This window comes from Phyllostomus hastatus, unplaced genomic scaffold (assembly GCF_019186645.2).
Source record: "Phyllostomus hastatus isolate PE091 unplaced genomic scaffold, TTU_PhHast_1.1 phas_contig_86, whole genome shotgun sequence".
In the NCBI taxonomy this organism is placed as follows: domain Eukaryota; kingdom Metazoa; phylum Chordata; class Mammalia; order Chiroptera; family Phyllostomidae; genus Phyllostomus; species Phyllostomus hastatus.
The window spans coordinates 90420641-90433876 of NW_025333977.1; the positions used below are offsets into that span (position 1 = coordinate 90420641).

At 53.5% G+C, this 13236-nt stretch overlaps 1 protein-coding gene across 1 annotated transcript in view; it reads left to right on the forward strand.

Annotated features, from left to right (window-relative positions):
• The window catches only part of PDIA5 (protein disulfide isomerase family A member 5), an 88719-nt gene that overhangs the window by 72477 nt on the left and 3006 nt on the right, over positions 1–13236 (forward strand). The window contains exons 12-15 of the mRNA XM_045851351.1: positions 2247–2317; positions 2878–3038; positions 4744–4874; positions 8818–8888. Of these exons, the coding sequence (XP_045707307.1) occupies positions 2247–2317; positions 2878–3038; positions 4744–4874; positions 8818–8888 (434 nt within the window). The remainder of the gene's footprint in view (positions 1–2246; positions 2318–2877; positions 3039–4743; positions 4875–8817; positions 8889–13236) is intronic.

Here is a 13236-nt window from a genome sequence, read left to right on the forward strand (position 1 = left end):
TTTGTTTCACATCTTCCACATCTGCAAAAACATTTCCCTTTGAGGATTTTTTTCATCTAGGGAAACAGAAGTCACTCGGGGCGAGATCAGGTGAATAGGGAGGGTGTTCCGTTTTAGGAACACCCCGTGTGGTGTGGGCAGGTGCACTTGTAAGTCACCCATCATGAAATGGGCAGACGTGCTTAAAGAATCTTCAAAAAATATTCACTGAATCCAAATGCAGTCTCTCACAAAAATGCCAGCTAGTACCATGACACAGATGGGCTCCTAGAACACTCACCTAGTGGGGAAGCCTGTACTACAAGGGGCTCGCGCTCCAGAAGATAATTCTGGTTTTTTGGGGGTCCCCCCTTGTACACCTAGAAGCTTCAGAAAAGCTCTGAGGTGTCTGGGGAGGGGCAATCTGGTGTTAAGACAGCAGTGTTTCTGCTAGCATCTGCGGGAGCCCCACCTCCTTGGCATGCCCCAAGCCAAGGTCCAGGCAAGGCAGCAGGAATGTGGATAGGAAAACCCAGGCTCCTCGAGAGTCCCAGGTACCAGGGAGCTTTCCAAATTAATCTGGTCCTCTGGAAAATTCTGGCTCCAAGATCCAGGAAGGTCTCCATGGCTGGTTTGTAGTAAAATTATAAGTGTAATTGAAGATAATGGAGTCCAGGGGAATCTGAAGGCTTGGGGTTGATGGGAGGCAAACGTTCCTACAGCCAGAAAAGAGTGTGATTGAGGAATTGATGCGTAGCCTCTGTGCCGTATCATGAAGACCAGCGTAAGCACACTTACACAGAGGATAAAAACCCAACAAGGAAGTTTGGCAGTAAAACTTAATGGCCTGTCAAATCACAATCACGACACTAAAACGCAGTGGGCTAGAGTCCTGCTCCCAAGTATAGCCCTCCTCCCCTGGCTGTCCCGCAGCCAGAATATCCTGAGGGCCAGGCCCAGGAAGCTGGAGCTGGGGTCAAGGTCCACACTGACCAGGACCCATGGCTCTCAGGACACCAGTAAAGGAGATATTTGCTTGGACAGATCTTTCTCCTCCCCGGGGCCTGGCCAGTCTCCTCATCATAAACTCTGTTTACAGAAATTTGTTGCTTGGCCTTAGTATCTCGTTCAGGGGGCAGAGGGAATTGATGCTAGAAGTAAAAACTGTAGCAGTTTCAAGAGAACCCTAGGGTATGTGTGGGAAAGTTTAGACCAACAGCCATGGGTGCTGGAGATTTCTAGAGGCTTTTTAGACCTAGTAAGGAGCAGGGGAGTGTATGTGTGGTGGTGGGAGAAGTGCGTGCACAGAAACTGCCTTGGCTGCCAGTTACATTAAATAGAGGTGGTCAGTCAAACGAGCGGCTGTTTTGGTGCAAGGCACAACTTGCTCCAAAAGAATTTAGTCCAGTTACATCTTGTGATCACAGGTGTAAACCTGAACAATACAACCATGTGGTTTATTTGTTCAGTGTGTGGAACACCACCCTCAACACCAGGGGTGTGGTGGTGAGCTAGACAGACAGCTAAGCCTATCTAGAGCTCACGGTCCAGTTGTGGGGATAGACAGAGAACAAGCAAGGTATCCCAGCTCTTTTGAGTTTGCTTGAGAAAGTAAATAGGATATTGGAAGAGATCATGATGGAGTGAGGCTCTTTTGGATTCTGTGGCCAGGGAATTTCTCTGTAGAGGTGAAATTTGTAGTGAAGTGTGACTGAAATTAGGGGGCAAGCTATGTTGAGGCCTGGGGGAGCCCGTGTTCCAGGCAACTGTTAAGACCCTGAGGTGGAAATGAGCTGGGTGTGACTGGAGAACCAGAAGAGGGCCGGGGCTGCAGGAGGGGGACGAGGTTGGAGGGGCCAGATGGTGTGGGGCTGGCAGCTGGGGCAAGGGGTTTGGATTTTGATGTACCTGCCATAGGAAAGATTTAACTGGGAATTTTTATCTGATTTATGTTTTAAAAAGATGCCCTGGCTGCTCCTATATCAGAAGACAGCTATATGACAGTCTCAAGGCAGTGCAGAATTAAATGCCATAGGGATAGAAGAACGAGAAGTATTTTATGAGTAGAAGAGATATAGGTGGTTCAGTGGGGCTGGACCTTCCCCAGTGGATTAAGCCAAAGATTTCTTTGTCTGAGCTGGTGCTCGTTCTTTTTCCTGGGTACCTGCCCACCTTGGGAATAGGGCCCAGCTGCCTTGTAGAAGCAGCGGCAGGAGACAGGAGCCTCCACGCCATGGTAATGGTTTCTCTTGATTTTTTTCCCTCAGGGTGTGGGCACTGTAAGAAAATGAAGCCAGAGTTTGAGAGTGCCGCGGAAGTCCTCCACGGAGAAGCAGACGTAAGCATTGCGCCTTGCTCTCCCCCCACCATTCTTGTCTAAAGAGTCAGTGATGTAAATCAATACAGTGACTTCCTGCAGCTCTGCAGCGGCTCTCCCACCCCTGGAGGTCTGTAGGACCTCCGTGTCCCCGAGCAGACATGTCTTTGTCTGAGTCAGACGGGTGGGGCCCCTACCAGGGATGGAGAGAGACGTGGTGCAGAGAGACAGTGGGGTCACATTCCCATTCCTATCCATGTAACCTCTGTCAGGCATGGCTCTGAGTATGAAGCCCCAAGATTCTCCCTCTTTTCTCTGGGACCCGACTCTTGGGCACAGCCACAGTCCACCCAGCCTGGTTGGTGGAGCAGATTGAAAAGCCTCATCTTTGCCCCTAAATGAGAAATGGCGGCTGTGCCAGTGTGCCATCATTCCCTGGGGTTTGTGAGCCCAGGGGCCAGCCACCCCCCAGAGAAGTTGTAGCAGGTCCAGGTGGGGCGGGGGCTGGCGTCTGGGCTCGTCTGTTCTGCCAGCACCGTGTCTGAGGCTGTCATGCATGGTTGGCCTCTCCCCCATCCCAGAGCTCTGGTGTCCTTGCAGCTGTCGACGCCACTGTCAACAAGGCCCTGGCAGAAAGATTCCACATCTCCGAGTTCCCTACACTGAAGTACTTTAAGAACGGAGAGAAATATGCAGTGCCCATGCTCAGAACGAAGAAGAACTTTATTGAGTGGATGCAAAAGTAAGTCTTGACGGTCTTGATAGTGCCCTTGACTCCTGGCTGCCGGCTACCAGAGGCAGCCTAGAGGAGGAGAATTAAACCCTAGGCGCTGCTGTCCTTGGCTTGGGGCCACGGGAGCCAAGACAGATTGACTTCTCCAATCCTAAAACTGCCCCTGGGGTGCTCACTACGTGCCCCCCTGCAGCAGGCAACCTGTCTGGATGCAACTTCATCAGCTCCTAGGCCTTGTGTTTCTTTTTTTAGAGGACCCCTCCCCCTTCCCAGTGTCTTAGCTCCAGGTTTCCTCAGGTGCATTCTGTTCCATCCCCTTTGGATGCATGACGGGAACACTCGGCTCTTCACATTTGGACCCCGGCTGGCTGGCGGTTCGCTGGGCCTCCAGTGGTGCCCTCGGTGTTGCCTGTGGGGTTCTGGGGTAGAATAAAGAATTCAAAGAGCTCCCGCAGCCTCCTTACTAGTCTGCTGGGGCTGCCACAGCAAGTGACACAGACCCAGATGGCTTAACAGCAGAAGTTTATTTTCTCACAATTCTGGAGACCAGAAATTCAAGTCCCAATGTCTCCAGGGTTAGTTTCTTCTGAGACCTCTCTCCTTGGCCGTCTTCTTCCTGTGTCTTCTGTGTCTGTGTCTTCCTCTCCTTTCTTGACACCAGTAAGGTTGGGTTAGGGCCCACCCAGTGACCTCACTCTAACTTGATTACTTCTCTACAGACCTTGTCTCCAAATACAGTCAGTCCTGAGGTCCTGGGGGGTTAGGACTTCAACATGTGAATCTTGTGGGGGGTGGCCACTGTTCATCCCCTGGCAGCCTGCAAGCCCAGAGAACCTCAGTCCCCTTGCAGTTCCTGGCCCAAGAGGCCTCCGGCTCACCCAGGGACCGAGGAATGTGCGGCTCTCAGCATCCGCCTCCTGGGAGGGGGCTGAGTGAGCTGCCTGTCAGCAGATGGGAGAGAGAAGTATGGTTGTGGAGAAGGGGCAAGGGCAACATAGGCACTTGAAAGACCCTGGAAAGACACAGAAAGACTGCTGTGAGGCCGAGTGGAGGGAACCAGCACACAGAAAGAGAATGAGCATTTATAGACACTTATAGAACACCTGTCATTTATTGCAGCATATAGGCTCTCAGCAACTATTAGTTGCTTGGCTGATTAGGTGCTTTATATACACTCTTGGCTCCTTATAAAGACCCCAGAAAGTCAGTGTTGTTGTGCCCATTTAACAGCAACAACAACAAAAATGGAGCTCAGAGTTTAGTAACTTACCTAAGGTCACACAGTTGGTAAGTAATCTGGATTCGAACCCAGAACTCCCTACACTCCGTGGCCCATGCTCTCTCCACCAGAACAAAGGCTCGGGAACAGAAGATAGTGAGGGCCCTTCAGGGTCTCAGCAGAAACAAGGGGGGCGGGGAGAGGAGCCCGGCGGAGGAGCTTCTGTGCCCGCAGCAAGGAGATGACAGCCCACACCTGGAGAGTCTGCCCTGCCCTCACACGGCCTCTTGTGAGGCTCTTCAGAGGGAGTCAGATATCTTGCTGATGGTACAGATTTTTGTCGTGTTTAAACTGAGGTTTTAAATTAAATTTCAGAAAGGGTGCAAAGTGGTTTTTCTTTCTTGCTCCCCGCATGGTGGTGTTGGAGGTGGGTGTGGGAGCACTCGTCTGTACACGAGCCTTTCCTTACGATTGTGTCCCCTGCACCCCCGGCAGTCCCGAGGCCCCGCCGCCGCCAGAGCCCACGTGGGAAGAGCAGCAGACCAGCGTGTTGCACCTGACGGGGGACAACTTCCGGGAGACCCTGAAGAAGAAGAAACACACCTTAGTCATGTTCTATGCCCCGTGTAAGTGGCTGGGGTGCTCACAGAGGGGTGAGGTAGAGGGGTGGGCTGGACTAAACCGAGATCCCCCTGGGACCAGAGCATCTACAGGTGGCCTTCAGCTCATCTTGGCTGTAAGCAAGACTCCAGTTTCATTCCTGGCTGAGGTCCTTCCAAATCCAGAGCCTGCTTCTGTCAGTCAGCTCTGCCGGATCCTCGCCCTCCTCCTGGGAAGCCTGCCTCGCGTCAGCCCTGCAGCCCTCTGCTTCTGGTCGTGCAGGGACCTGCTGTGGAATTACTCAGTCTCCGCATGTTCCTGGAATCTTTCAGGATATCTGCCTCCCACCTGGCCACTTCCTTCCACCTCTTGGCTCCCTCCATTCTGGCTTCACCTTCAAACCTTAGAACTTAGCAACTTGGAATCAGCCTTCCCATGTGGCTTTGAAGCCACTGACTGGGCTTGAAGCTGCAGTAAAGCAGTCACATTCCTTGTTGTCAAAGCTTGAGATGAGGAAGTAGCATGCCTGCTCATACTGTGTTTGTGACCTCAGGTTTTGTGTATGCCCATTTTGAAGTTAATTGATACCTAAAGGGAAAGGCTCTTGAATTTCCCACTCTTCTTAGGTTGCCCTTCTCTCTCTCCCCCAGGTTACAGCTCAGCTTAATGGAGTGGGGATAATAAAGCTGTGCTCTTCAGAGAAGCCAGGCAGCTCAAGCCCCTCATAAGCCTGCTGGGTTGTAGCCAGCCCTCCTGTTTGTTCTCCTCCTGCCCCCACTTTTCCAGTGTCAGTGATTCATAGTGTCTCCCAGCGCTCACCACCTGGAAGGGATGGCCTCCTGGCCTCGCCATCCCCCAGCCTCAGACACTGCCCTCAGGAGGCCAGCGCATCCCTTTGAGTGGGACTTTTGCTTTCTCAGTTCCTTACAGAGCTTCTCACTGTCCTTGTCTGTCCTCAGAGTTTACTTGAAAGATGAAATTTTAAGAGATGAACAGCATCCTTCTGGACAGAGTGGTGGGGGGCATGCAGGACTGAGACCGAAGAGATTCTCCTCAAAGCAAGTTAGTGACAGAGCTGTTCCTGCAGCCTGGTGCTCCTTTTCTTGGTCACAGATTCAGTTCAGAGGTTCAGGGCTTTCTCAGCAGAAGTGACAACCTGGCTGTAGAAGTAGGAGCACTTGACCAGCTGCTGGGTGGACTTTAGAAAGCCCGACTGAATACTTTCCCCTCAAAATGTCCTGCTTTCCCCCTGGCCCTGGTCTGGGGACTCCTACCCTGCTGGGGTGCTAAGGGCCTCCCTCAAATACCAGCTCTGTGAAGGAGGTGTGGTGGAGGTGGTCCCTGCCGGGCCTCAGGGCCTCACAGTTGGCCCTGGCAAGTGATAACTTAAAGTCTCTGAGTGACTCAACTTCTGGCAATGGGCTTGGTGGCCCAGGACCTCCCATCTCCCTGCCGCCCTTTCCTGTCTCTGAACCGTGCTGCTGACTCTGAAGACAGGTCAATCAGTGAGTTGAAGGTATTGCTTGGCGGGTGGCAGGAACTATCCAAAGAAACAAATGTTCAAAGTTTCTTTAACAATAGAAGTAATACATATTTATGTACAAAGACTCTAAATACTACAAAAAGGTCAAATACCTGATAAGTTAGATATCAAGTAAAAAGCAAAAACTGGCCTCCTTATTCTGCCCCCGGCCCCCCACCCCCACCCCCACCTCCCCAGTCCCCACACAGATCTCCCTCCCACTGTCTCGAAGTTCTCCCCAGCTCCGAGCCCCACCTCCTGCTGAGCGGTCTGGCCACGGCGGCTGCCCTTTGTTAAGCCAGTGTGGCTGCGTCTCTAAAACTGGACCTTCCGTCCTGTCCGCAGTCTTTGTTTCTGCCTCCCCACTTCGGGGAGTTCCTTCGGTTTCCTGCTCCGAGGAGGTGGTGCCTTTTCTTAAAGAGTCCAAATTTAAAAAATCATGCCTCTCTGGCCCACCTGACACCTCTTGGCAACTTGTTTATGCCCTTTTTTGCACAGCTTCCCTTCCAGTTAGTCTTTCGCTGTGCTTTCGGATAATCAGAAAATTGATGCAACAGGAGGCCATTAGTCTGAGACATAACGCTTTAAACTGACACTAACAGGAGTTTGCACTAGGCTGACAGTTACTCTTATACTTTCAGTAGCAAAGGGGTTAGAAAGGAAAAGTCAGCGATGCCAGCTCTGGGGGAAGAGGGCAGCGTATTTCTGGCAGCCTGATGCTATCAGTGGGCATCCATGCCACTCACGGGGGGCCTGTCGGTAACCTAGGGCAGGCTCTGGCGAGCCTTGTCAGCCAGCACGCACATCCCACTCTCCCTAGTGTGAAATTTTCTTGAATTTGAGCTCTTCTTCTTTCTGTGAGGACATTAGTGAAGTGTTCTTGTAATTGCCACTGAGGCAATAAAAAACGTCTGTTAGTATCTGCTGTGAGTTAGGCTGTGCTAGGCGCACTTAGTTCTGATATAGCCCACAGCCAGCCTGTCTTTCTCCTCTACCCCTAACTTAGACGATGGAAATCCCTTTAGGCCCCCTCCCCACCACGGTCCACACCGTGCTGGGGCCCGCCAGCCGGTCTGCCGGCCAGGCCAGATGGGTGGTCCCGCCCGTCTCAGGAGCCTGTTCAACTGCCGACTTTAATCTGAAGTCGTAGCTTAGTCTTAATTCGGTTTCACAAAACCCTTTGAAATGCCAATCATTATTATCTTACTTTTAAGAGAGAAAGCAGATGAGCAAAGCCATTCTGTCACCGCCTTGGCTTCCCCAGGCCAAGGGGGGCTGGAGGGCTGGCCTGGCCGTTTGTCCGGCAGCTGGCTGGAGCCAGGCCTCCCCACAGGGCATCTGGCCTCCCGAACCTGTGTTTTGATGAGAATTAATTACCACAGTCAGAGGAATCTTCCCCTGAAAGCAGTTCTGTTCTCTTGGCAGTTCTGTTCAGTGTCTGGGGAACAATTGAGAGGGAGGGTGGGCTTGGGTTTTGATCTGCTGATGCCAAAGGAAGGGCTGAGAAAGCAGATCTGGACCACAGCAGCCTGCAGCTTCCCAGGCTCTGTCTTCAGTGGATGCTGCCCTGGGTTCTCTGGGACAGGATGAAAAAGTGGCCCCACACAAGTGCCAGCCTGTGCCTGAGATGCTGCCCTCCGGCTCTGAGGGCACAGGGTGGCACAGAGAACAAGAGAGACAGGGTGGTATGCACACCACAGTCCCCTCCAGGGCGTCTGGAGCCACAGGTCCTCGTCTGCTCTGAAGGGCCTCTTCCTGGGTCTGGAACGTAGGCCCTGAGAAGCCTGTCCTCCTCTCAGCCTGACCTTGGCTTTCCCGTGTCTGGATCCAAGGTTCAGGTTGATTGTAGAGTGAAGGGTTGAAGGACAGCATGAAGACAGGGCCTGGTTTGGCTGCTCAGTCTGGGATGAGGGTAGTGGTTGCTGAGAATGTGGGAGTTGGCCCCGGAGCATGAGCGGCAGGGGCTCAAGCAGCGTGGTTGCTCCTGTGCCCCCTCACCCTGCCTCTCCCAGTCCTACTTTCTCAGTCATGAAACGGAGAGGTTTGCCTTTGTCACTGGAGCAAGAGAACAGGGCCTTGTCACAGGCTCAGAGAATCCTGAGTGCACATCCACCTCTTCTGAGCCCAAAGCTCCCTCTGTACCGGGCTCTTCCAGCCAGAGGGCAGCCCTCTGTGGGAGGTAACTGTCGACCTTAATCTGCGAGTAGGGTGGGAGGTGCCGGGCCGCAGGCGGCCTGCCGCTTGCCCAGGGACACCTACACAGCCCTCACGCCAACAGCAGATACGCAGGACGGTGGTTTGAGGGGCAGAGTTGATGCATGGACTCTGACATGGGGGTGTGCGGGTGGTGGGGGTCAGATGAACCTTTACAGTCTGTTGGGTGGAGAGGGGCTCCCGGGTCTGCAGCCTACCCCTCGTGTGCAGCCTTCTCTCTCCCTCTCTTGCAGGGTGCCCACACTGTAAGAAGGTCATTCCACACTTCACTGCCACTGCTGACGTCTTCAAAGATGACCGAAAGGTAAGGATACGCCGTTTTATTGCTTGTTCTATCTCCAGCTCTGCCCTGCCACTGATTCCCACACCTTCCTCCTTTCCATTCAGTCCCTTCCCAAACAGGATCTGCTGAGATCAGGGGATTCCTAGGAACCAGGACTTTCTTTTTTCGTTAGGCCGGGTAGAGCAGGCTGGGTTTATGCTGCAAAACCAACCAAAGGGGAGACACTGAGCCGTAGCAGCCCTTCCTTGGAGGAGGGGGGTGGTAGAGAGGTCATCTGTTTATTTTGTTTAGAGCTTGAACCTTTTTAGAATAGGATTTGTAGTCGTGCATTACTTACATAATAAAAAATACAAATTAAAAAGATCCAACACAAGTCGACTATAAGCAGCCAAGGTGGCAGAGAGCAGGCTATGTGTATGGAGCTCCGTAAGTGGAGGCTCCTGGAGCAGCCGACTGATGAAGCATAAAATTAACAAGCTGGGCCTGCAGACTGGGTTAGAGTGCGTGGAGCGGGGGCCCTCAGGCACATCCCCTAGGCAGCTCCAGCAGCCAGGGCAGTGCGAGCTGCTGCCTGGGAGGGCTTATGGGGCCAGAAGAAGAACCCAGGACTCAGGCTGGTGTGGCTTCACTGCTGCTAACCTGTGTAACCTGGAAGAAGTCACATCAAGTCTCCAGGCCACGCATTCCCTTCTCTGTAAAGTTGGAGGCTAGTCTAAAAGAACACAAAGGCCATTCCCAGCCTGGGGCAATGTCATAGGAACCTGTGGTGCCTTATTTTCCTGGGTGGAGTCCTCAGGCAGTACAGAAGCTGGCTGGACACAGGCAATAGGATCACCGTAAGTCGGCCGGGCGGGGGTGGCAGTAATGGGACAGAGAGTGCTTACTGGGATAGCAGGCAAGAGGGAGCCAGGCTGGGGCACAGGCTCATGGGTGGAGAGTGGGGACACACAGGGGACTCAGACCCCAGGACCCTGCCCTAGACTAGGGTGGTCCCGTCATCACCTACAGATCTTGGCTGTGCTTTTGAAGGAACCCCTCACTCCTGCAGGAGGGGGTTGAAGGACCAGAACCGTATTTTCCCTCCTCTTGCCACTTGGCTCGTGTTCAGAGGGACATGGCCAGAAGGGGCTTCCCATCTTTAGTCTCTCCCACCACCCGCCCCACTCCTGCTGCCAGAGCCTGTGCATCTGCCAGGCTGGCTGCGCCTGCTCTGGGCGTCCCAGGGCTGTCCAGTGTAGCCCAGCTGTCCATCCCTGCAGAGTCCCTCACACTGGGCGCTGGGTGGCATGGGGAGGCCTTTACTCCCCAGAGAACACTCTGTGCTCTGGACAAGACAGGACTGTGATGGAGGTGTAGGGTCTCCCTGTCCCTGGCCTGCTTAGGTCTCCGTGGCTCTGGGGTCTGTGGAGGCATCCCCTCAGTCCCAGCAAGGCCAGGCCAGCTGTGCCCACAGCAGGCAGCCGAGGGTCCACCCTCCTCCTGGATGTGCAGTGAGATGAGCCCCCTCCCCCCGCCTGCTGCCCAGTGGTGCCCTGACCCCTGCCTGCGTTCATCAACCTCCCACCTGGGTTCCTTGTCTTCCACGGCCCCTTCCCTGACACCACTCATTCCAACACTAACAGTGTGCCAGTCTTTCTCCACTTGGCATGTCAGCTGCTGAAGTCCCCCAGTCAGCTGCTGAGAAGGAGCGGAGGTTCTACTTCTACACAGAGGCCCCATTTTCACGGTGACCCCCTCCTTCTCTGAGACATTGCTGTACCTTTGCTTAATTGTCTTAACTTGGACCAGTAATGTTGCTGGCCATTTCCTAGGGTCATTCCCTCTGTTTCTCCTTCTACCTTCCTTTGTTCCAGGCCAGGGATAACCCTCGTTTTCAGAGGCACACTTAACCTTTCTGTCCCAGGCAGCTGGCAGGCCTGGCTCCCGGAGGTGGCTCTCGGTGACCTCAGGGCAGCATTCTGTCTCTGGCCTGGGGGGCTAACATTACTGGTGCCACATTGCTGGGTGCCATTCTAGGCTATCAAATCAGACTCTCTCTGGCATGGTTCCCAGGAGCTGTTATCTGTGAGAGCTGGCTCTCGTGCCGGCCACAGGCTGGTGTTCGGCAACCTCTGGCCTGTCCGGCTCTCTCCTTCCACTCGTGACTCCGGAGAGGAGTTGTGGAATGCCCAGTGGGCTATTGCAGCCAGAACTGGGTCTCCTGACATCCCACCTCTTAGCTGGAATTGCGTTGTTTTCCATCCAGAAGCCAGTCCCAGTTCCTTCCCCGATCAATATGCAATTGGTTGCTCAGTTCGTTTTCATAGCCAAAGTCAATATTAGCTCCTGCAGAGATTTATTTTACTGAATCAATAAAGCCACATGAGGCAGTTCACATTTTAGCTAGGGAGCCTCCGCTCCCTCCCAGCAGCTTACTGGGGGACTTCAGCAGCTGACACGCCAAGTGGAGAAAGGCTGGCACACTGTTAGTGTTGGAATGAGTGGTGTCAGGGAAGGGGCCGTGGAAGACAAGGATCCCAGGTGGGAGGTTGACGGACCCCAGGCAGGGGTCAGGGGACCACCAGGCGGCAAGGGCAGGTGGTTCATCACGCTGCACATCCAGGTGTGCCCAGCCTGGTGGTGAGCACAGCCTGCGGTGCGGCTCTTGGCCATGTGCGAAGGTCATCCCGGTGGGGCCCCTGAGGCGGCAGGAGCCCGTCCTCTGATTAGAGGCCGCTGTAACTGGGGCCATGTCGTGTGTAGTCCCCAGCATGTTTACACAGCTGTCTGCCCATCAGGAGGGCAAGCTCCCTGAGGACAGGGACCTCTATTGTCCTTGAATTCCCTGCAGTCTTTACTCCTGAGACCTCTGTAAATGTTGGTTGAATGGAAGAACAATAACATATTTAATATTTCTTGAGAGTCCCTCTCCCATCAGTACTTTAAAAGCATTATGTCATGTTATTCTCACAGTCGCTTATTCAACTAGGTATTACTGCTTTCCCAATCAAAGACCGACTCTCAGAGAGGTTGAAAGACTAGCCCAGAGTCACCCAGCTGGGAAGGGGCAGCATTAGGATGGAATCAACAGGTATTGTCAGAGTTCTCCCAGAAGCCAGTGAGGCCTGGGACTTGACCACACAGGGTCTATCTGAGAGGGGATAGAGGAGGAGGGCGCGGACAGGAAGGGAGCCAGAGCAGGGGCATTAATGAGCAGATTATTCACTGGCCTTGCTTCTGGCTCTCCGCAGCCTGGAGGTGGAGGTGCAGGTGCCGGTGGCAAGTGCTGGGCCAAGGGAACATGGCAGGGCCCTGACAGCAGGCACCAAGGATCTAGGAGTTAGGGGTGTGCATGTGGTGCTGCTGGTGAGTTCAGTACAAATCTTCAGTGGGCATGAGGGGGGAAGGCATTTACAAGGCAAAACTGGGAGAGATGAGAAACTGGGAGATCCTCTGCTTTCCTTCCAAAGAGTCCACGCCTCTTCCTTGAGAGAGGGTCCGCACTTGTCTCTTCTCGTATGGAAACTGCGCATGGAGGAGTCTTTGCAGCTAGAGGTAGCCCTCTTTGTGTGTGGCTGGCAGCTAGTTTAGGTGATTCAGAATAAGTACACATTTTTAATTTAGTAGATTTATAAAATCATACACTACATTTCCCACAGCTCCAGGGCATGTATACAAATTAAATTTATAATTTAAAGTGGATGCAGGGAGAACAGGGGCCTGGAGCAACACTCATCAAACACTTTCACAGCTTAGCAGGGGAGCATTGGATCCGGGACCTGGGTCTCCAAGACGGCTGCCCTGCCTGCTGCAGGAGGTCTCCCCTGGGCTGGGCCCCTCCCTGCCTGCCCCGAGAAACAGCCCAGAGGACAGCCAGAGGAGCGTCTGCCTCAGGTTTCTAAGTAATTGTCAAGGTGCTCTAGAGGGTGAGCTGGGGTTCTCAGAGTGCACAGGGGCCGGCCCGCAGGTTGGGGTGGGGGTGGTCACGCTTCATGTGGATGCCTGGGAACACACAACATTTGAACCTGCTCAGAGGAGACAGCCACCCTGCTGCCCCTGCCAGGTGCTGCCTGTGGGAATGAAGGGCAAGTGCCAGCAAATCTGGCTTTTGAAGAGAAGCTGTCAAGTCAAACTTTTATATGAAAATCTTGTGGCTCTTTCTCTAGGTTGGTAGCTAATTCAGATTTTTAAATAATAATTCTGTGTGGGCCAAATAGAACAGGACTGAGAGCCAAATACAGATTGTGTGCAGTGAGTGCGCAAACTCTGCTCTGTAAAGCAGTGCTATGGAGCGGCCGGCCGCAGGTCCTGCTGGTCTTTGGCCTGTTAGGAACTGGGCTGCACAGCAGGAGGTGAGCGGCGGGCCAGTGAAGGAAGCTTTGCTACACCA